Genomic DNA, 22,949 nt, shown 5'->3' with positions numbered 1-22,949 from the left:
TTCCAAGTCAATAAAAGCACGCTATTGCTGTTTAAGCGTATCTATTATATCAGCTGCATTGGTTTATATAGGTTTAAAATACCTTAACTGATAGTTATAAACGAAGGAACTTCCTGTTTATATAGAATGTAGTTATGTATTTATGTTATAAATATATATTGGGCTAGATTTGCTTATTTATGAATGAGTTATGATTTCGCGCTTTTATACCAATTTTTTCAGAAACTTATCTCTTAATGCCTTTCCAAAAAGTCCATAGGTCCAAAAATGCATCACCCAGAACATTAGTTTTAGACTTATTTTCTAAGTTATTAATAAACTTTCACAGTTTATTATGTATAGTACATTTTAATAAGTATATTTTTAAAGATACAAACATTTTAAGTATGGGAAATTTTGGACTACTATATATTTATTTTTAAATAATATTACGATTGGACTTCAAGGGTATTCAGGCGTTGGAATGTTTCTACTAATTGTATTTATAATTAAAAATTGAGATAAGCTGTCTGAGAGCCGGGCAAGAATACATATATTGATGATCGAGGGGCAGCTCCGACAGTTGACTAACAAATCAGACAGATGTGGGATGCTATTATTGCGATCACAGCACTCGTTATTGGGATCGCCTGTCCTCTGGCCACTGGTGAATATTTAGAACCCCACTGCGGAGTTCCTAACAAGGAGTCGCTAGTAACTTTTAAAATAATCGGTGGCAGTGATGCGATAATAAACTCAAATCCGTGGATGGCTTTTATCCACTCCTCCACCAAACTTATTTGTGGAGGCACCCTGATCACTCAACGTGGGTATAATTGGCTCGAGGTCTTATTAACAGTCGATAACAACAGATTTCCCCAACAGGTTTTGTTCTGACAGCAGCGCACTGTGTTTTTGAAGGAATGGCCGTGTAAGTAATGGCAATAAGTAACTATAAATCTAATACCAAGAAAAGTACTAAGTGTTTTTCAAAATTTAGCTTTAACATTTATATCTATCCATTTAAATTTATATGATGTGTAATTTTGGTTTGAGCAGAAAGGTGCGTCTTGGTGAGTACGATGATACCACCACAGTGGACTGCGTCAACAAGGTTTGCATCCCGAAAACCGAGGAGTACAATGTTGATCTGGGAATCCGGCATGGGAAATATTCCCAGAAAAGAAACATGAACGACATTGCGCTTCTGCGCTTGGAACGGCCTGTGACTTTTAAACGTAGGACTAGAAAAACAACTCTGCTCGTCCAAAATACTCAGAGTCTTTATTTGCAGAACACATCCGACCTATCTGCATAATCCTGGATCCTACGAAAAGGCACGTTGTCGAGAGTCTTCAGTGGTTTATCGCCACCGGATGGGGCGAGACCAAAACGAACAGGACCCGCGGTGCGCTCCAGACCGTGAAGCTCCACCGTTTTGATCCCAACCGCTGCTGGAGGTCCCTCGACAGGATCGTGCAGAGCAACCAGTTCTGCGCCGGGAGCAACGAAGGCGACACGTGTAGCGGTGATTCCGGCGGTCCGCTCATCCGGAAAGTGCGTCACATGAATAAGGTGCGAGACGTGCAGTTTGGAGTGGTCAGCTACGGCAGTTTGCACTGCACCGGCATCGGGGTCTACACGGATGTGTACAGCTACACCAACTGGATCGCAGCCGTAGTGCGGGATTACACCTATGTGCAGGCACCAAGAATGCCAAATAATTGATCTGTCAAATAAAAATAAAAAAAATATTTTTTGAAAATGCATCGTCGATTTTTTCTTGATATTGATAATGGGTCAAAAATGATTCATTCTTTCTGTTATATGAATTTTTCTGGTCAGTACTAAAAGGCATTTGCTTCCTATATTCCTTGAAATTTTAACTAAAAAATAGATACAACTTAAACATAACATTATGGAGAGAAATAAACTAAATAACTAGCAAGCGAAAAATAAGTCAGGTTTTTTGATTATGGTCAAGGGTTAAAAAAAATGTAAGGAATTCTTTCGCTTAAGAATATGAATTCGTAAAATATTATGTAAGGAGGAGGGCGTTTTTGATTAATATAAAGGTTTTTTTTTTCACACAATTGAATTAGAGCTGGAGAACAATCTATGGTGGGACCATCGATGGTTTACGATTGTTTTAGAAAAACAATCGATAGACTATCGATGGTAAAAAAAAAAAAATTAAATTTAAAAAAAATACGCCAAAAATTTCTATTTTGAGATCAAATTCTTTATAAGCCAAAATTCTTATTAATAAATAACAACTGGTCTACAGTTTTGGACTTCAGCGCGCATCGACGGTCTGAAATTATTTGTCCTGCCTTACTAAAAGTCCTTTCGGAGGCACAGGAGGATGCTGGGACGCCGGCTGGAAAATTCCGGGCGGACATATCCACCATTGACTTTGAGAGACTATTTTCGCTGGCCTTAAAAAGCGCGGACAGTCAGCTGGACGATCACTTCTCGAACTTTGGAAAAATTATCGCCCACAAGCTGCGCTCGATGGACGGGACCCAGGCCATTTACGCAGAGAAGATCATCGCCGATGTGCTGTATCAGGGCCAGATGAAAATGCTGTCCACGCTGAGTATACACCAGTTTTTGGGCGTGGACAATGCAACAGTTTATCTAGAGAGCCACAGTAAATGATGGCCTGGGCCCTTTCAAGACGTACTTTTAGAGTTTATGTAATAATAAGATGTAATAATACAGTCATTTGTATAAAGCTATGTTTCAATTGAAGGCGGGTATCCTTTCAGTCGCCTTACCATTCGAAAAATCTGAAAACCCGAATGGAGAAACCAAGGATGATGTCGAGACTAATTTATTATATTCGATGCATGAGGAGTACATTAATTGCCATATTTAGGCATTGTCGTACTTTCTAAGAAGCATTCCCCAAACGTCCGGGTATCTAGTTTGTAAAAATGTAGTCAGCTTTTGCGCCTTTTGAGCCTGTTGTGGGGAGCAGTTCCTGCATTTTCTGGTTATAACTTCTGGCAGGGCAGCTGGAAGTAACCGAAAAATAATGAAATGCTCGTACGAGATGATTAGGTAAATGCTGATGAATTATAATTTGCCAATCGCAAAGCTATGTTCAAAATGGCACTCTTATTTTTGTACATTAAGATCAAAATCGAGAGATTGTGTATTTTTTTATTACCTTTGAGTTGAAGCCCCAGCGAGTCGCAATCACTTTTTCCGAGGATGTTTATGTTTCTCTCATCTGCTTGGACACTCGATGAAATTAAAAGGACTAAGAAAATAAAATTAAGGACCAAAGAAAGCACTCGATTTTAATTTAGAACGAGCATCCTTCTTGAACGCGCTACTCTGTAGTATAACTGAATGTGGAGCAGAAACTGTTTATCCGTGTTAGAGCTTGAGAACAATCGATGGTGGGACCATCGATGGTTTTCGATTGTTTTAGAAAAACAATCGATGGACTATCGATGGTTAAAAAAAAAAAATAAATAAATTCTTTATAAGTAAAAATTCTTATTAATAAATAACAACTGGTCTACAGTTTTGGACTTCAGCGCGCATCGACGGTCTGAAATTATTTGTCCTGCCTTACTAAAAGTCCTTTCGGAGGCACAGGAGGATGCTGGGACGCACACATATTCTTTCGCGAGGGCCTTGAGGGCTTGAAAATCATCATTGGTCATCTGAAAAAGACTTTTTTGGTTAATCTGTACAAATAGTTATACATGTCTAATACTAACCTTCCAGTGTAGTAAAGGGTCCTTGCTTTCATCATCGTTTTTTTGCTCAAAGTACTGTCGCATTAGTATTATTGAGTCTGCCCTGTTAGATGTAACTTTATTAGACAGTTTACCTTGCAGGTAAGGATAAAAGCTTGGTTGTGGTGGTGCTGGAGCTGTGGAACTAGCATTCGAAATCATAGACAATATTTCTTAGAGCTTCAACTCCAAAGCCTTAGCAGCTTGTTCAGCATTCGATGGTAGAAAAAAACCTTCCTTTTTGAAGCGTGGATCTAGCAGTGTCGCTATTCTAGGGACAGTTCGTGATTCATAATGATAAAATCGTTCTTTGATACGAATTTTGATCAAGTCATGAGCATCCTGAGCCGCTTTCAAAGAGCACTTTATTAAATTCATTTTTTTGATACAACTCGGCAATTATTGGTATAATTAGTGATACAGTGGCAGTTTTATCCGCTGAGGCTCGTTTGCTTGCATCATTATACGGTGACATTATTGCGCACAGTTCTTTTAAAATCTCAATTTCTTCAATTGAAAATGGCTGTGGGGCCTTTGCTGTGTTTACCAAAACATAGGAAATAGCGTCATGAGTCTTGATGATTCTTTCCATCATAAAAAAAGCGCTGTTCCACCTTGTAGGAACTTCCTGTATTAAAGTATTAAAGTGATGGGAAAAGCATAAAATGATGGGCAAAAAATAAAAGGAAACCATCGATAGTCAGAAAAAACAATCGACTTTCACGAAATTTTGAGACAATCGATACTATCGATGTTTCCATCGATTGTTCTCCAGCTCTAAATTGAATCAGATTAAGTCGAACAAATTTATTGCGGTGCATTGCATTCACTTCCATCGAATCGCATTCCTGATAAGGTCAGCTTGAATCTCATTTAATGAGAATCGCCAACTGCAAAGAGTTCAGTAACCACGAATTCCGTCACGCGAAATGAGGTCTTTTTCGGCTGGGATCTTCATTGTCGTTGCCCTGATTCTGCAGGAGCAGGTGGTGGCCTACTACTTCCTGAATCCGACCTGTGGGATTTCCTATGAGTCCAATGTGTCGATTAGAATAGTGCGCGGAAAAGAGGCTATAATAAAATCGGCCCCGTTTATGGCATACTTGTACTATAACTCGGAACTGTATTGTGGCGGAACAATCATTACCCAAAGTACGTATTTCAAAACTCTTAAAATGAAAGCTTCGTGGGCTTAAAGTCGTTTTTTCAGGATACGTTTTAACGGCCGCTCATTGCATGAGATCCTATCTGTAGGTATTCCTCTTTGCATCTAACACTCTGCCACATTAAGCATTTATTTCTCCGATTCAGCAAAGTGCGTCTGGGAGAACACGATATTACAAGAGATCCCGACTGTCAGGGGACTAATTGCGCTCCCCCCGTCGAGGAGTTCGATATTTTGACGGCCACAAAGCACAGATCTTTCAGTCGGACCCTAGCCAACGACATTGCTCTCCTCAAACTGAGTAGAAATATTATTTTCAATGGTAAAAAAAACCAAATTTACTTTTAAATATATAGCACGATGGTGATAATACCAATGAAGATGAATAAGGTACCAACTATTTTACTCCACAGTCCACATCCAGCCGATCTGCCTGCTCCTTAATCCGGCGGCTACGCCCAATGTGAATGAGTACCAGGCCTTCGGGTGGGGCGAAACCGCCAGCAATCGTTCATCCAATGTGCTCCAGACTACCAAACTATCCCGCTACGACAACAACTACTGCCGAATGGTGCTCCCTATGCCAATCACCCATAACCAGATTTGTGTCGGCTTCCAGGGTTCGGACACCTGTTCCGGCGACTCCGGTGGACCTCTGGTGGTCAAGGTGAATTACGATGGTGTTATCCGCAACCTGCAGCTGGGCATCGTGAGCTTTGGCGAAGATAAGTGTAGAAGTCCGGGTGTCTATACATTTGTGCCGAATTACATTGAATGGATCAGACAGGTTATTCAGAGATATGGTTATTAATCATTAATTTTTATTATTGATTATGGTAAGGTCCTTTCAAATCTTAATTTATTATACTGCATGCCAATAAACCGAAGGCGAGAAATACTTACATTTCTTGGAATTGTGATGGGGGTTTCAATTTCTGGGCTGATAAGAACCGCTTGGAGCATATTTAACCAGCACCACCAGTTGCAATCTGTTTAGTGACTATTAAACCATCACGCGAAATGAGGACTTCCTCGGCTTGGTTTGTAATTGGCTTCTGCCTAATCCTTCAGCAGCTGGTAGTGGATGCGTACTTTCTGAATCCGATCTGTGGTGTATCCTATGAATCCTATGTGGGTACGAGGATCATGAACGGTAAAGAAGCTGTAATAAAATCGGCTCCGTTTATGGCCTATTTTTTCAACAGCTCCAAAGTGCATTGTGGTGGATCGATCATCAACTCAAGTTCGTAATGTATTTTAAAATTCTTAGGTATACTATATGTATAATATTATTGTTAACTGATTTCAGGATACATACTAACTGCCGCGCATTGCATTGAGCCCCATTTGTAAGTTCTTGTATCTTAAGTTACATTAACCACATTGTTATCCCTTCAAATCTGCAACTCAGAAAGGTGCGACTGGGAGAACACGATATTAGAACGGATCCCGACTGCCAGGGGCATAGTTGCTCTCCACGTTCTGAGGAATATGGCATTGCGGCAGCAGCAAAGCACCGACTCTACAATAATGACTCCATGCCCCACGACATAGGTCTGGTCAAACTAAACCGAACCATCAATTTTAATAGTAAGTAATTTTTACAATCTTTTATATTTATTATTAATGTGTGTGAAAAATGAACTCTGAGATTTTTTAAAAACCTTATACATATCTTCAATATATTTTAAAACATAAATTTTCATGAGGGCTGACTGAGTTTATAAACGACAAGTTAATTTTAAGGCATGAAACTGTAATAAATGCATTAATATTACAATTTTTATCAATTAATTTTAAGGCATGGAACTGTAACTATTGCAGTAATATTACAATTTCTATTCCCCAGTTCATATTCAGCCCATTTGCCTGGTGCTTAATCCGGCCAGTGTGCCCAATGTGGATGAATATCAGGCTTTCGGGTGGGGTAAAACTGCGAAACATCATTATTCCACTGTGCTCCAGACCACTGTACTTGCGCGGTATAATATACGTTACTGCAATGAAAACCTTGGAGTGACAGTCACCCAGAACCAGATTTGCGCTGGCTACGACGAACAGGACACCTGCTCCGGCGACTCCGGTGGACCTCTCGTGACCAAGGTAAACTTCGATGGAGTCAATCGCTACCTACAGCTGGGCATCGTGAGCTTTGGCCCAAAACAGTGTAGGAGTCCAGGAGTCTACACTTTTGTTCCCAATTACATTGATTGGCTTCGGCAGGCGATGCGGTCCCTTGGAAATTAATTTAATTTGTTGTTAATTAATATTTGTTTATCAATAAACATTGATGAAATCATTTGATTCTTCAATTAATCATACTAAATTCAAGGAAACAACGTTTTAATTATGGGACTAGCCCAAAAAAATTTCATAAGTACTTATTTTATATATTATACTTTGAATTGTTAAAGAATACAATGCATTATTATTTTAAGAAAAGCATTGGTTTTGACAATCAAACAATACTGCTTTAAGTATATTTTTTTGCGATAGCCATCTTTCCAAGAATGTATTCTTCTGTTTTTAAACTGAGTCACAAGCTTGACCCCTAATACCAGCTGTTCGCTGATAAGGTCTGAAAAGAAACTGAGAGATTTTTTAAAGGCGTTCAACGCCGAAAGAATTTCAGTATTTCAGTATGTAGGCGTTGTTCCGATCGCAATGAACAGCTCATTAACTGCTATCGCAGTGCTCGCCAGCCTGCTTTTTATCTGTTGCAACTCCGGATCCGCAAATTGGCTATACAACGACTGCGGAGGCGAATACCAGGGAGCCGTGGGTCCCTGGACAGCTCTATTGCAGCAAAACGGCGAAATCTTTTGTGCCGGAACACTGATAACTAAATGTATGTATGCGACGGTAGTTTCACTGAACAATAAACGGAAGAAATGCTACTTTAATGAGCTGATTTTGATTTTGAGTATACATTCTTTGCGTACGCATCAGTGATTTTGTGATATAACTTTCTGTACAAAATCTCGGATGTTATTCTTATTCAGTGCTATCAGAATACTCTAAAATCAACCGCGAATTCTTTATGCAATGGTCCAGTTTGTAGTTAATCGATCAATTATAATTATCAATTTAAATGAAAGTATACACACATAAGCCACGTGTTTCAGCTTGATAAAGTGCAAAAGATAAAATCGGGCTTAGGCTTTGACTTGAAAATTGTTAAAAACCAAAATCCGAAGCTATGGAATAAATTACAAGATTTTAAGCACTGAAGTAATAATAAAACTATTTAAATTATTTCCAGTCTTTATATTAACTGCTGCGAACTGCATTAAAACTAAAGGCGTCGTGTAAGTATTAAAAAAAAAACATATAGTTCACTGATTTAAAATAAACCCTGTGCCTAATAAGGCAGGCGATGTTTTTATTTTATCTTCTTTTACGAGCAATTCCAGAAAAAAGACGAATTTTAAATTTTTCTCCTTGCAGAAAAGTTCGCTTGGGGGAGTTCGGAAGAAGCGAAGGTGATTTGGCGGAAGATCATTTAGTAGACTATTCTCTCAGGTATCGTTACTATAACAACGAATCGTATTCCAATAACATCGGCCTGCTAAAACTGACCAAGGAAGTGCAGTTTAAAGGTAAGTAGCCATGGCAAATACTTGAATTCAAAGCTGTTCTCTGACGGCGACTTTATTTCACAGCATACATAAAGCCGATCTGCATTATCGGGGATCCAAAGCAGGAGGTGAAAAATTTCATTGGAACTGCCTGGCAGGGAATGAATATAGATGGCATGTACAGCACCATGGAGCTTGGGTCCATAAGAATTGAACGTAAGCCTCACCTCTGCGATGGACTAGACTTATACACCCAGTTCTGTGCTGGAAGTTCGGAATACTCGCAGTCATGCGATGGTCTCTCTGGCTCAGCACTATCCCAATACCTTAGATATCAAAATGAAAATAGGATTGTTCAGTTCGGCATCTCGACTTTGAGCGAAATGGATTGTCAGGGGGTACAGGGTTACACCGACGTAACGAAATTTTACTGGTGGATTCAGGATGTGATCGCACTGTTCGAAGTCTCTTCCTACACGCCCAAAAGAAGCTTTGCTGCCAGTGCCACAAGTAAAAGGATTTATACGAAATGATTACTTCATATAATAGTTTGGACACTTATATTAAATGAAAACTTAATAAAAGTTAATACAAGAAATCTGTCTCTATAGTTTTCTTCCATATTTTGTAGAGAATACATCAGAGCTTAACTTATTTGGAACTATAGAATATATAAATATGTGTTATATTGATAGATATTTTATATGCTATGCTCTCATATTACATTTTTTAGAGTCGGTCTTTTTATGAGTTTTCTGATTAGTGTGTTACAATAAAAAACAATTAAGTCACCGCTGGCTTCGCAATGGGTCTTTCCCGAACAAAGCCAGCGATAACGCTCTCCAAAAATTCGACGACGACTTGAAGTATCAGTATGTGAGGATGACTTGTCGCGGAATGAAGAGTGTTTTCACTGGACTCGCAGTAATCTTGTGGCTGTGGCTTCAAGTCCCTGGTTCCTCATCCCAGTTTTTAGAGGAGGATTGTGGGATAGCGTCTTTAATTCAGCCGAAAATCATTGGTGGTGAGCCAGCGGGATTAGGACTACATCCTTGGATGGCCCTTCTGCACACGCAAACTTCCTTTAGATGCGCCGGATCTCTTATCAATCACTGTTCGTTTGCAAATGAATCATGCATTATTGAGCTGCTAACGAAATTGTATTTTATAGGGTTTGTCTTGACGGCGGCCCATTGCTTCGATAACGGGGTGAACTAGTAAGACCTCTTTTAAATATATTAAGCGTAAATAAATAACATCATAGAATCTTTGGTGAATGAAAGACACATATTTTACCATACGAATATGTGAATACAAAATATTTGTAACGTTCAGATACCTCTTCTGATTTCTTTGCTAATAATGTCCTTCCTTTCAGCATTGTTCGCTTGGGTGAATACGATAGGGATACAACTGAAGACTCCGCACACAAAGAGTACGAGGTAGATAGGGGTTTCAGGCACATGTACTACGATAACAAAACATATACCCACGACATCGCATTGCTGAGGCTCAAAATGAGGGTGGAGTACTTACGTGAGTCCATTGAGCTCCGAAAGCAACGTTTTTACTAATCAGTGATGTTTCTTTCGCCTGCAGACCATATCAAACCCATCTGCATTTTCGAAAATAGCAATATGAAGTGGGTAACGGAGGAGGCCACCTGGTTCACAGCCACCGGCTGGGGCCTAACCTCTACGGAACCCTTTTCCCGTGGGAGTCGCGTTCTTCAAAAAGTGAAACTAAATCGCAGGAATCAAACTGAGTGCGCCTGGGTGTTTGTCCAACGCATGACGTCCCAACAGATCTGCGTGGGTTCCGAAGACCGTAGGCTCTGCCAAGGGGACTCCGGTGGTCCGCAGGGGAGGATGGTAAGGAGGAAGTTTGGCGACGAGTATCGCTTCGTCCAGATGGGCATTGCCAGCTATTCGGGAGCAGGCTGCCCGGTCAGCATTATCACGGACGTCGTGAGCTACGGCGAATGGATCAAAAGGATAGTGGATTGGAATACCCCCAGGGACGAATCTTTAGATTCTAATTTAAGGCTTTATTAAAATCAAACAAAAACACCTCTTAACGAGGTAAAAAGTAGTGGCGAACGCGCCTTTAACAAAAATTTCTGATATCAACAATTGTGACGAAACATGATATTACATTCGATAAAATAAATAAACTATATTAAATTTATGATTTCGGCCCGCAACAGTAAATATTTATTTACCTACACGTAAATTTTCTGTAGTAGCGTGCCGAATACATACATTTAATATAGTTTATTTATTTTATCGAATGTAATATCATGTTTCGTCACAATTGTTGATATCAGAAATTTTTGTTTGATATTAGAGGTTTTTTTTGCACAAGAGTTTAAGTGCCCCAATACCATGATTAGGAGTCGTCGCCATATGGCTTGGTTATTGAAAAACCAAACACACACACTGTTAAATTAAATTTTAAATAAATATATAATTCTAAAGAATGTATAAAGGCGATAAGAAACTTTTACGTTCCACTTCGGCTTAACCTTATTCTAATAAGGTATGGGTTGCTTACATTCACATTCTATTAAGAACGAAACATTTAATATGAACATTAAACTTTTTAATAACAAGTTTTATCGCTTCAATTACCTATTTTAATAGCACAAGTTTGGAATCTCAAGGGCTGTATAGTTTCAGATTCCAAGAGAAATCTGTCGTATCTTACATTTCCCGCCGAACTAGCGGGTTTTTTTCAAAGTGGTAGAACAAAAAGATCAAGTTTCCTATTACGATTAGCTTCTTGCAAGTAAAGGACCCTAAAACCATAACAGATTTTCCGTTTGAAAAAATCTAATAAGAATATTTTTCATCAAATTGGTTTTTTCTTGTTTATTCCAATAAGTATGAAATATTTCGTATACGGAGCTGAAACGAGTTGCACTTCTTATAGCTTAATATCTTCCAAACGGTAATTTTTAGGGCAAAAATCAAAAGTCGAGGAATCTCAAGGTCTATATGATTTGAAATTTAAAAAGAAATCGTTTGACTCAATTTTGAGAAAATAGTAAAAAGTGGTTTTAAAAAATAACTTTTTGTCATAACTCTAAATCTATTATATTCAGACAAGTTTACTATATAAAGAGTATTTAGCAAATCAAATTATCTTTTCAGAAATTTATAGCACGTTTCTGTATCATTAGTTGTTTAGATACTATACGCATTTTAAATCTGGCTTTTTTTTTGGTTTTCCGCTAAGCTAGCGGGTTTTTCCAAAAGTCGTAGAACAAACGTTTTCTAATTCAAGCTACTTTATACACCCATAGGGTTTCCAAAACCCTAAAACTAAGATGGGATGCATACAAACTCACAAACAAAGGGACAAACATTTTCATTTTGGGAAGAAGAAGAAAATCTTGTTTTTATACCCTTGCAGAGGGTATATTGATTTCAGTCAGAAGTTTGCAACGCAGTGAAGGAGACGTTTCCGATCCCATAAAGTATATATATTCTTGATCAGCATGACTAGTCGAGTCGATCTAGCCATGTCCGTCTGTCCGTCCGTTTCTACGCAAACAAACGTTTCTACCCAAAAGTCTTATATCTTTTGCAGGTAGTGTATAAGTCGGAACCAGCCGGATCGGACAACTATATCTTATAGCTCCCATAGGAATAATCGGAAAAAAAATGTAAAAAAGTTATATCTTTGGTGTTTTTTAGCATATACCCTCCTAAGCTTGGAAATAACATTTTTTAGATAGCTCTGAATTTCGAATTTAATTTTATCGAAATCGGACGACTATATCCAATAGCTGCCATAGAAACGATCGGAAAATTGGTGGAAAAATAATATTAAACAAATTATAGCTTCGGTGTTTTTTGACATATTATCTTATACTATTGGGAATATCATTTTTTGTGTTTTTAAATTTAATAATTATAGCTGCAAGGGTATACAAGCTTCGGCCTGCCGAAGTTAACTTCCTTTCTTGTTTGAATTACTTTTGAACGGGACATCGGATTTCAAAAAATGTGGTGTCATTCGACGCGTATTGTCAGTAAGAATAATACTAGCTAAACGGCTGGGGGCTTTTATCCCCACCGTATCCAGCAGCTCCAATTTTCGAAATATTTACTTTTACACTTTCACCGCTTTTTCTCCCAAACAAATTTATATTTCGAAAGTCTTTGTATGCAATCTTCTTAGTTTTTGCGATACCTTTCGATGGTTATGATCGTTATGATCGGACCATAATAGTATAATGGCAGATTTTCAATTCTGCGGCAATATATAGTAGTTGTCTTCGCACGCTCTCTTGCGCGCTTCGCCACTACGTGTACTGCCGTCCACAGTGATATGGTAGTGAGAACAGCCAAGAGCATGGAATAAACTTTACTGTTTCTTGGTATTTTTAATGACCTGTTAACGACTCTGAATGCATATAAAAACTCATGATTGATTTTTACTTAAATTCGGGTGAATAAATATAAATTATACATACGTATATATATAAATTTTTAATTTTTAGAAACCGCTCTTTATATAATAGAAAAAATTCAAGGGCTGTTGTATTTCATATTTAATAAAAATAAACTGTCAAACCTAAGTATACTATAGCGTAAATAGTTTCTGAGAATGATTTACTTATACAGACTTGCAGAAAAACAAAATTACTTCACTAATCTTTAAAAAAATAATGACTTGTTGTGTGAAGTATAATTAGTCTTTTTGGCAGAAAAACAATTTGAAAAAAAAAACAAGACTTTAATAAAGAATTTTTTGCCCGGGTTATTCCCCGGATAAGAGTCTCCTGATAAGAGGCTCTCAAGAGGTAATTTAAATAGCGGTCGTGCTTCGCAGCATCAGAGAATGAATCGCCTCACAATGATGAAGATCATCATCGCAGTCATCGCCTGCCTCCCGCTGAGGGTCCTTGGATATAAGCCCTTGCTCTTGGAGGAGGATTGCGGGATCGAAACTTCATTCGCCGCTAAAATCTTGAACGGTCAGAATGCTAAGTTGGGAGAAAATCCATGGATGGCCTATCTGACAACACCCAGCGGATCGAAATGTGCCGGCACCCTTATCAATCACTGTTCGTTAGAAATAAATCATTCGGATAGCGTATACTTAATATTTTTTCTTTTTAGGGTTCGTCCTAACAGCTGCTCAATGCATTCCCGACGACTTGGAAATGTAAGTTATTTATTAAAGTACATGGAAGCAAGAGTCTTCTGATCTTGGACAAGTTAAGTTGGAATTTCAAGCTGATAATATTCTGTTATTTCCGAAAAAATTCACCTGAGATTTTCTATTACTTAAGTTGCAATATCAAACTGATGATATGATTTTCTTTCAGAACGGTTCACCTGGGTGAGTACAACGTAGAAACCACGACGGACTGTGAGCTTCAAATATGTCAGGGAAAGGCCCAAAAGTACGAGGTGGACATGGCCTTCAAGCATAAGTTTTACGATTCAAGTACGCATGCCAACGACATCGGGATGTTGCGGCTCGACAAGAGGGTGAAGTACTTACGTGGGTCAATTAAAAACCAGACTGGGATTTGGTCTCAATTAAGTAACTTCTCCCATCTGCAGCTCACATCCGGCCTATTTGCATTTTCGTGGACGAACGGTTGAGGGAACGAGTGGATCAGCTCAAGTGGTTTACGACCACCGGTTGGGGACAGACTACCAAGAATGCGACGAGCAGCGTTCTCCAAAAAATGGACATCAGTCGTCAACCTAAAGAGTTATGCTCTGAAATCTTTGGAAAACCCTTGACCTCCGATCAGATTTGCGGCGGCAACGGTAACAAAACCCTCTGCACTGGAGATCTTGGTGGTCCGCAGATCCGAAAGATGTATTACAAGAAGCACGACCGCTATGTCCAAGTGGGCATCGCCAGCTGGGTGAGCGATCAGTGCCTGAACGCCAGCGTACTCACGGATGTCTTGGGCCACGGCCACTGGATCGAACGGGTAGTAAGGCAGTTTGGACCCGTCCAGGATATGCAGAGACCTTTGTTACTCAGAAAGAATGTCGGATTCCCCGAATTCTATTACCCACTATAATTTCCAACCTAAAAGGGAGCATTTTAATCTGAACTTGTTAAACAAAATGTATACCATTTGCAAAAATATACATATTTATCGCCTAAAAAGTTAGAAATAAGTTTATTTTAAAAAGTTTGCAAAATTGAAATTATAAATTTAGTCAGTAACAAGTTATCAAATAAAGCTTATCGGCTTATTGCTGTTTCTAAGAAATCTTGTTCCAATATAAGCGCATGAAACCTTATTTTTATTGATAAGAATCAATAAACTGAACTTTTATATTAAGTTGATTACGGTACACCAACAGATAAGGAATTCAGTCATGACTAATATAGTAATACGGAAGGATTTTTCACGCCTCTGTATCAGATTAAACTTGTTTACAAGCTTATAAAGAACATTTACTTGGGGATGTTTGCAACTCTAGTTCAGGGTTTCCTGCCTTGTATAGGCAATGACACTGATATTTAACAGTTTTTATTCTATTCAAAGATTACAAAGGTAACCAATAATCCTAACTTCTGTTTTTAGCTACATAGTGTTTTTCATGAAAACCTACATTTTACATTTGAAATGATGTCGGTTGAAAACCTGGCTTAACCCTGGAAATGTAAGATATGTTTACTACATGTGTAGAATTAAATGGTATGAGTCTGTGTAAAAAGTATTCATATGAATATAGCAATTTTATTATTTATTAATCTTGGTGTATGTATCTAAAAATATTATATATATCATACAATTTATTAAATATAGTTCATATTTTTTGTGATATCTGTTTTAGAGATATTGAAAAAGCTAGTACCATACAAAAATTCTTAATGTCAAATGTTTTAGGTTCCTTAAACTAGTTTTCACCAAAACCGCCGCTAAAAACACACTTGTTCTAATAACAAAAACGTGATTGCGGTTATTAGCTAAGGTCAGCTTCTAAATTGTGTCAGGGATAAAGAAAGATATTCGTGCTGAAGTCGACTCATGTTGAAGTACACGTGCTTATAATAAATACTTTTTTAAAAACAAGCTCAAATCGCTTGGAACTGCAACCCGTTTAAGGGGAGTGCGGCCAGATTGCTAATCGATTTTTGTGACCACCTCCCGATCTCAGACCATATGGGAGTTGACTCAGTGCATATCGTAAAAATACCCAATTCAATCAATTCAATCCAATGAAGAACTCTATTCCAGTTTAGATTTTAATAAATTAAAAACTCATGGATATTGTTGTTATTCTAATAATTAACACAATGATATATTAATTGTTTATATTAGAGGATTAAACATAATTTAGTATATACAAGATTAGTTATTCTATTTTACGAGGGGGCGAGTTTTGAATTGAAAATAATGCGTCTAACGTTATTTTTTCAGTTTGTTGATATGACGATTTGTTGTCGAATCGGCACTAAACTCAACCGGTTATTCTGGCGCATTTTCGAGGGGACTAGGTGAAATCGGAATCCAGAGACCCCGGCGGAGTCAGTGCATGGTGTGTCTGGGGTGGATGTAGTGGGAGCCGGCGTTGTTGTCCTCCCGGTATATGGCCGTCATCAGGATGAGAAGGCTGCCGGCGATCAAAGCTCTGAGAGCGCTGTCAACGAATCGAATGATCTCCATGTTCTGGTGCTCGACAACTGGTTGGGGGCTTAGCAATTAGCAATCTTCACTCGTCTGGCTTCGGAACGATACTGAGCGCTCGGCTTGGTGGCGTCTGGAATTTATGGCAGCTCCAAGCGATGTGTTTTCCCCTGGTGCGGAAACTGGTGGTCGGATTGTGGGATCGCCGGAGTAAGGGTAGTTTCCCAGTTGCCGGCCTGGTAATGCCCCGTTCCGCTGGCGTCATGCCTTGTGGTGCAGGCCCCATTTTACGATGCCACAAAATTAAGAATATATTACTGCATTCTAAAATCAAAACAAATCGAAAGCCTCTACAGACCGAGATCGTTGACTGCCGTCTCTTTGAGCTTCGCTATAATGAATTCAACTAACACATTTTGGCATCGTCTACGTGCGAAGATTGCAAATCAGAGGCAGCTGCGCATTTCCTTGGCGCATTGCTCTTTAGAACTGGCAGAGACTGGACTCGAGGAATCTGGAAGAATTGGCTGAAGTCGGGACTCTCTGAATATATGTATGTTCGTTGCCCAACTCACCTCACATAACGCTGAAACTTTGGACTGTGACAGAATTGCGTGCAGTAGCGCCACATATTGCGCGAGATTTTTCTATATAGAGAAAGAGTATTTGCGGAGAGACTTCTAGAGATACGAATGGGATTCAAGGCCCAGTGCATGGGAAAATCCCGCTCGGCGTTCTGTAAGTGCGGCATCCTCCGATGAGTTCTAGTTGAGGACTGAATACGAAGGGAAAATGATCTCAGGTAGGCCTAAGCAGCTGCTTTCTTTTCCCGCCTCAGCTGCCGAGGGATAGGTCATGTCTGTGTAATCAAGAAAGTCCTCATAAGAAATATGTCACTGAAAAGTGGATTGGTACCAAAAGTTATACTCTTGTTAATTTAATTTTTAATTGGTTTATTAATATTTAATAACACTCACATATCATCAAATAAGTACATATACCGAGCAAGTCTTATCGTCATGTCATGCTTTGAATGGTATGAATAATTTCACAAATATTTAAGTGATTTGGCTTTTAAATTTATACATTTACAATGATCACTGAAAATTGTATATATAAATTTTTGACTTTTCAAATCTATAAAGTATTTTTACTTAGCTTATTTGGTTCCGTCATTCAAATATTAATAGCATAACATATTGTAATCGAGTTGCGTGCATTACATTTCAAGGAGATGTAAGGGCATGAATTTATTTATTATCAGGGAAATCTCGGTTTACTAAACAGTTGTTTAGACTTTTTATTTTGTTTTGTACTTATTATTAACTATTATCACACAAAATAATCATTACCCTATTTAAGTATTAATTTTTTCGCTGTAAATGTAATCTTTTTTTCTGGCCTGCATGTAAATAAGTTAGTGTTTAAACACTCTTAGAACAATTAGAATACTTTTAATAACACTTTTGAGATATGAAGGTATAATTAATGTAGATCTTCTAAATATCCAGAAAAATCCATTTAAAGCTGGACTAAGTTCTGTAGGTGAGTTGCAACCTTACCTTGGGTCAGAAATGCTGTAAGGGGAACAGCCCTGTAAGTGGCGGCTTATAAAATGTAGTCTGAAGTGATTGTCCTCTCCGACAGATTCTACACACTGAACATCTAAGAGAAGAAGCGTATAGACAACAGAGAGTGTCCCTAAATGGCGAAGATACATGCAAAGCAAAAACCCGAGATGCAGCAGAACCCAATGGACTTAGGATAAAGGGAAATTGCAGCTGCTCCTTAAAAACAATATACCTGATTCGTTCCACAGGACCTACTTCTTGCGCTGAAGCACCCTGATTTCGCCCCGTAACTACCAGGTAGTTTCAAAATTAGAGATGCCTCAATAATTTTTTGCCCCGGGCAGACTACGTCCTTTCCCCTTACCACTGCATAACGAGATCGTTGTGAGGTCAACTAATAGATTAAAATAGTATTTCTACTTTCCCGTAACCTTAATCACAAGATCTCCATAATTTAGGAGTGAGACCTGTCGTTGTCTACGAGGGCTGTCAAGATCACTCTTGAGTATTCCGCGCTGACCCATCTAGTAAAATATTTAGGATTCCCATTCCAATATTTTTTTCGGGAAACAGGTATTATTTTGTAGGTTTAAACAAGGTTGATCAAAGAAAAAATATAGAAATTATAGAAATATAGAAAATAATATAACTATACATTGAAAGATGCAATTTTTATGGCAAGTAAGATTAGCAATTAGGTCAGTTTGATAGGAAAATACAAATACTTTGAATAAATGAAGTTCGTTTTTGATTGTTTAAAAAGGACTAGTTTTTATTTTTGTACGTTTCAGTTTTTCAGCTCTCTTGGAATAACAATTGAATGTATATCAACTAGATATTATACACTGTGTACAATTACTGTCAAATAGTCTGGTTTTCCGTGCTGAGGGCATCCACCAGCTGAGTTATCCGTTGGGCCCGCGTTAATTTCCAGGATACGCAGGAGAGGGCCGTGATAAAAAATCCAATCGCTGAAATCCGTAACTTTAGCTTGGATATAATCTTAGACGGAGCACTGCTACTCACCGATCAGAAGAATGGCCTCGGAGGTCTCATCCTGCCAGGCTTTCGATACAACACAGAGGAGAATAAAACCGCTGAGCAGGCAGAAGGATCCCACTACAACGGCTAGCGTAATGAGTATTATCACTGGATCGTTTAGAGGTCCGTAATCGAAGAGAGTGCGGCAAAGGGACGGCTTTCGGGGCAGGGAAGTACCGCTGTTGGAGAATATTGAACTTTTTAAGATCCCTTTCGTTTTTTCAGACACCGAGCACTACGAACCAGGCTTGTGAGTAGGTGGGAAGAATGGGCACAGCTCTGCACTCCATCGCGATCCTCAAGAAACTGAAGTTGGAGCTCCAGACTTTTGTTTTTTTGGGTGGCTGAGGGGCCCTAGTTCTCCACATTCTAAATTTAGCATTAGGACGGCTGACGATCGCAGACGCGTGTCTGAGTTTGGGGGCAGGGTGTTATAAAGTCTATTAATAGAGGTCTAGGAAATGGTTCGATCCAGCGGAACTAGCGGAACAGATGCACTTCAGCCGGCCCCTATCTCCAGCCACAATGCATCTATTTTCGTCTTTAGTTCCTGCGTTCAATTGAGCCCAGAGTTCAATGCTCTGCGTTTTGAGCTGAGGAAATCGACGGGGCCCTGGAAGTCTTGTAATGCAATAAATCAACTTCATTACCGGCGCACAAAAGTCGGGGGCGTGGCTAGGGCGAACAAGTGCGAATCATTAACTCGATGTCTCGAAGTTCACGTTTCGCATGTGCCAAGGTAGCGTTGACAACCGACACGCACAGTGCTTTCCCCGCATTTTCTTCGCATTTTCCCATCTCCGGCGTAGTTATAGAAATATACTTATACTTGGCTGCTGCATTCAAGCGTGCTGTAAATTATGCAAAATAACGACGTCAAAGTTTCAATATAATGAAGCCAACACGGTGGGGGTTGCTCCCCATCGCAGGATGGGGAATAATATAGTCTGAAATTTCATCCCTAATGCTTCTGCTATTAAGCCAAATGTAGAACGGGAAGCAACAGTGCAAAGGTCTTAAAATGTAAGACCCAGTAAATTTTATTGGAGGAAATAAACAAAGAACATTTTTAGGTACCCTTCTGTATTTGCATTTTTATTTAAATGGTCTCGAATGTTAATTTACAAACTGGCTTAGAATTTTTAAGTTGTGAAAAATATTTATTAATTATTATTATTAAAAAATTTTATTGGTAAGTGAAAATTTCTGACCGTAGAAGTAAAAACTTTTTGATATTTTTCCTCCCCTGAATTTGGCATGGTTCTTATATGGCCTCCTGCTATCGCTGGACCGACACTCAATCACTGCCCCGAACCCTTGAAGACATAAAAATCAAATCGAAGCCGTAGCCATAAACAATTATGAACTTTGTTGCACATTGTTGGCCACACATGGCCACACGGATCCTGCTCCTTGTCGTCGCCTTGGTTACATTGTAAAACGTTTTATTGTCGCCACCAGCTGGCGACGATTTGTTGGCAGCAGCGCACCGCCATCAGCCGCCCAACCTCCCAACCACCCAACCACCCAGCCCCACCCACTGAAACCACCGAACCCACCAGAGGTGACAACTTGTCCTTCTTTTGGCCCTCTTTTTCCCTGTTAAATATACTTCGATGTATATTTTTTATGTGAACATTTTAAATGAGTACATTTGTTCTTAAAGCAATCATAATCACCTTGATTTAATAAATAAAATAATTAATAAATTATATTCTCTTGCTGTTCATAGATTATATGCTATTATTCAAATGTTTAGTATTCGGTTTAAAAATTAATTCGCCAACAAACTAGAAAGCAGCAAATTAAGATAGCACTTACAAAAATATTTGTTCCAATTCTGCCAGAATTTTGTACTTATCAGAAAAATATTTATTAGTTCTGCATGTTTACTCATCATTTTCTGGACAATGTAAATGCTCAAATTTATTGATTGTCCCAAGGACAGATTTTGAATTAACTAACAAAAAAAATATTTTGGTTGGGTTTGGTTTAAATATACCATTTTTATAAACAAAATTACTGAATGTGAAAGTTATTTCAGGAAGCCTGAATCATGCTGATAGAGCTAAGAAATAAAAATAAATATTAAAAACAAAACTAACCAAAAAACAAGTAAATAAAATGTAAGCATTTTTCTTTATGTTAACGTTTAATATTTTTAAGACCCCTTTTTGCTCATCACTAGGGATGAACCCATCCCAAAAATCGGATCTCAAGGTGTGAGCCGGCGGCACGACGACAACTGTTATGCTTATCGGATGCTTTCTGAATAAGAATAAGAATTCGGATGCGGATGCGGATGTGGATGTGGATCCGAGTGCGGATTCCAGGAGCTGCGGCAAATTGCTGCTGATTGTCAGGTTCAGACGACGTTGCGTAAATAACTGAAAGCGGACCGAGGTGCCAACTGCCTTTGAGCCGGGCCCAAAAGTTTGGCCGGCACATTAGAGGGCGGATGGCCAAACTTCGGACCGATTAACTTGAGAGTTGGAATGGGGATGTTGGCAGTTGGCTGGCGATGCTGGAAATCTTATCGCCGCACAAGAGCCGTTCCTTTTTAGTGCCGCAATCAGCGCTGTTCACTTGCAATGGCCGTGGCAGGACAAATATTTTACTTTTACTCTTTCGCGTCCGTTGCGAGCTTTCTTTTTTTGCGCCGTCTCCGTTTCTGACTTTAACTTTCCACTGCCCGCTCGCCCAAAGTTGAGCCCTCTAATGCGCTGCAAAAGTGTGCCAAAGACGCTGACAGCGAAATCAAACACAGGGCGAATGGAACGAGGTATACGTATACGTATACGTATATATATGGCCAAGCAGCGGAGAAGATCCGACAGAAAGTCCGAGGAAAGGATGCACAAAGTTAAAATTAAATTAGCGTTTTTTCAGACTCCGCAGGGTAGCAGGGCCACGAGAAGTTCGCTTATCCTGGGCCACGGAATTAAGTCCAAGGCCACTCAGTTCCCTGGGGAGCGCAGGGTATCTCCAGGTCGCATCCGAGTCCTTCCCGCTAACAAGGTATTCGCATCCTTTTGCCACTGTCTGTCACTGGCTGCTACTTAGCCAAATTAAAATTGCAGAACACTTTTCATACGCTGCCTGAGGTGGAGATACTTTACCATGTGGTGGTTGGGAATATTTAATATATTATCAAAATAAATTACCATCAATATGAGTACTTTATTTTGAGATAAAATATAAAGACTATTTTCCGAGGAAAATACCAATCTTATTTTTATAACATACCTATTGTATAGCTTTTTAAAGCACAATCAAGCAAAAGTAGATAAAACAATTAGAAACAACTTAGTTATTTTCCAATTTATACTAGCTGGCTTATAAAAATATATACCTCTATTTAAACGCATTGTACACATTTTTTAAAAAATTAATTAATAGTGGAAAATTAATTAAAAATAAATATCTTAGGTGTGTAAAAAAAATAATAGTTTGTACATGTACATTGTACAATGTACATACTTGTATATTAATAGATTTCTAATAATTACTACATTCCTTATAATTGAAAATTAAGCTGTATTTTGTTGTCTTTTAATTTAAATTTAAATGTAGCTTATGTTTTTTAAAAAAACTTTGAAAGTAAAGATAAAACCATTGAAAATAAATATGTTTCTAAATTTTATTTTTATTGTTTGACCACAGATTCGAATCCACTGAAATTTCGAAAGAGCATTGCAGTCTCGACAATCGCGTTCAACAGTTTCGTGTCCGTTTCGTTTTAGTGTCCTTTTAGCGTTTCGCATTTATGCTTGTTTAAGCAAACGCCGTGTTATCGTCCGGATCCGGATTCGTGTCCGTGTCCGAGTCCAGTCGAAAGGATAATGCGCGTAATTGTTGTCCGTGCCCGGCAGTTGGCGCTGAAGGAGCGCCTCTATTTGCATGGGACGCATTAAAAGTCGCTGGCTAAGCGCCGTGGCAATTCAATTTAAGCGAGTGGCATAAGCACAATCTGGCAAACTGCGGATTATCGCTAATGCCGCACGTAGGTTTGCTATGTGTGTACGTATCTGGGGTCCAGAGTTTAGTGCATATATGCTCATCAGATGACTTCATTGCTCCTCAATTGCTCTATTGTTCGACCAGCTTCTGTGACTTTCGCTCTCAGCGGCCCACTATCGACACATATCCGCATATCCTCGCATCCTTATCCGCATATCCGCATCTGTCAGCAGAGCAAACAGCACAGGCACTTCAAATGCAGCCAGTTCGGGTCGAGTGCCCATT

General features: G+C 38.9%; 9 protein-coding genes and 1 pseudogene across 9 annotated transcripts; 6 read left to right on the top strand and 4 right to left on the bottom strand.

Annotated features, from left to right (window-relative positions):
* The first annotated feature begins 574 nt into the window (after positions 1-574).
* Positions 575-1,744, top strand: LOC119550450 (serine protease grass). Its single transcript, XM_037859126.1, has 4 exons — positions 575-805; positions 865-910; positions 1,039-1,217; positions 1,274-1,744. The coding sequence occupies exons 1-4, from the start codon at positions 583-585 to the stop codon at positions 1,705-1,707; spliced, it is 882 nt and encodes a 293-aa protein (XP_037715054.1). The 5' UTR covers positions 575-582; the 3' UTR covers positions 1,708-1,744.
* A 1,055-nt stretch (positions 1,745-2,799) lies between these two features.
* On the bottom strand, positions 2,800-3,335 carry LOC119550847 (annotated as a pseudogene).
* A 1,264-nt stretch (positions 3,336-4,599) lies between these two features.
* On the top strand, positions 4,600-5,797 carry LOC119551708 (serine protease grass). The gene is made up of 4 exons (XM_037861182.1): positions 4,600-4,886; positions 4,945-4,984; positions 5,046-5,221; positions 5,313-5,797. Exons 1-4 carry the CDS (start codon positions 4,664-4,666, stop codon positions 5,708-5,710), a joined length of 837 nt encoding a protein of 278 aa, XP_037717110.1. The 5' UTR covers positions 4,600-4,663; the 3' UTR covers positions 5,711-5,797.
* Positions 5,798-5,919: 122 nt separating this feature from the next.
* LOC119549573 (serine protease grass) lies at positions 5,920-7,146 on the top strand. The gene is made up of 4 exons (XM_037857726.1): positions 5,920-6,142; positions 6,209-6,248; positions 6,311-6,489; positions 6,749-7,146. The coding sequence occupies exons 1-4, from the start codon at positions 5,920-5,922 to the stop codon at positions 7,144-7,146; spliced, it is 840 nt and encodes a 279-aa protein (XP_037713654.1).
* A 407-nt stretch (positions 7,147-7,553) lies between these two features.
* Positions 7,554-9,079, top strand: LOC119551709 (coagulation factor X). The gene is made up of 4 exons (XM_037861183.1): positions 7,554-7,747; positions 8,162-8,207; positions 8,347-8,498; positions 8,562-9,079. The coding sequence occupies exons 1-4, from the start codon at positions 7,564-7,566 to the stop codon at positions 9,008-9,010; spliced, it is 831 nt and encodes a 276-aa protein (XP_037717111.1). The 5' UTR covers positions 7,554-7,563; the 3' UTR covers positions 9,011-9,079.
* A 280-nt stretch (positions 9,080-9,359) lies between these two features.
* Positions 9,360-10,597, top strand: LOC119549572 (chymotrypsin-like protease CTRL-1). The gene is made up of 4 exons (XM_037857725.1): positions 9,360-9,591; positions 9,649-9,694; positions 9,856-10,013; positions 10,077-10,597. The coding sequence occupies exons 1-4, from the start codon at positions 9,360-9,362 to the stop codon at positions 10,529-10,531; spliced, it is 891 nt and encodes a 296-aa protein (XP_037713653.1). The 3' UTR covers positions 10,532-10,597.
* A 2,739-nt stretch (positions 10,598-13,336) lies between these two features.
* LOC119550340 (serine protease grass) lies at positions 13,337-14,621 on the top strand. The gene is made up of 4 exons (XM_037858960.1): positions 13,337-13,551; positions 13,607-13,652; positions 13,816-13,994; positions 14,057-14,621. Exons 1-4 carry the CDS (start codon positions 13,341-13,343, stop codon positions 14,530-14,532), a joined length of 912 nt encoding a protein of 303 aa, XP_037714888.1. The 5' UTR covers positions 13,337-13,340; the 3' UTR covers positions 14,533-14,621.
* Positions 14,622-15,735: 1,114 nt separating this feature from the next.
* Positions 15,736-16,335, bottom strand: LOC119550173. Its single transcript, XM_037858707.1, has one exon. The coding sequence runs from the start codon at positions 16,129-16,131 to the stop codon at positions 15,994-15,996; it is 138 nt and encodes a 45-aa protein (XP_037714635.1). The 5' UTR covers positions 16,132-16,335; the 3' UTR covers positions 15,736-15,993.
* Positions 16,336-16,464: 129 nt separating this feature from the next.
* LOC119550174 lies at positions 16,465-16,861 on the bottom strand. The gene is made up of 2 exons (XM_037858709.1): positions 16,668-16,861; positions 16,465-16,606 (listed from the first exon to the last, which is right to left on the bottom strand). The coding sequence occupies exons 1-2, from the start codon at positions 16,841-16,843 to the stop codon at positions 16,576-16,578; spliced, it is 207 nt and encodes a 68-aa protein (XP_037714637.1). The 5' UTR covers positions 16,844-16,861; the 3' UTR covers positions 16,465-16,575.
* A 1,663-nt stretch (positions 16,862-18,524) lies between these two features.
* LOC119551774 lies at positions 18,525-19,006 on the bottom strand. Its single transcript, XM_037861300.1, has 3 exons — positions 18,948-19,006; positions 18,690-18,883; positions 18,525-18,634 (listed from the first exon to the last, which is right to left on the bottom strand). The coding sequence occupies exons 1-3, from the start codon at positions 18,992-18,994 to the stop codon at positions 18,525-18,527; spliced, it is 351 nt and encodes a 116-aa protein (XP_037717228.1). The 5' UTR covers positions 18,995-19,006.
* Positions 19,007-22,949: the final 3,943 nt, after the last annotated feature.

Source organism: Drosophila subpulchrella, chromosome 2R, assembly GCF_014743375.2.
Source record: "Drosophila subpulchrella strain 33 F10 #4 breed RU33 chromosome 2R, RU_Dsub_v1.1 Primary Assembly, whole genome shotgun sequence".
NCBI lineage: Eukaryota > Metazoa > Arthropoda > Insecta > Diptera > Drosophilidae > Drosophila > Drosophila subpulchrella.
Note: the sequence above shows the minus strand (reverse complement) of the source record. Positions and strands in the feature narration are given on the sequence as shown.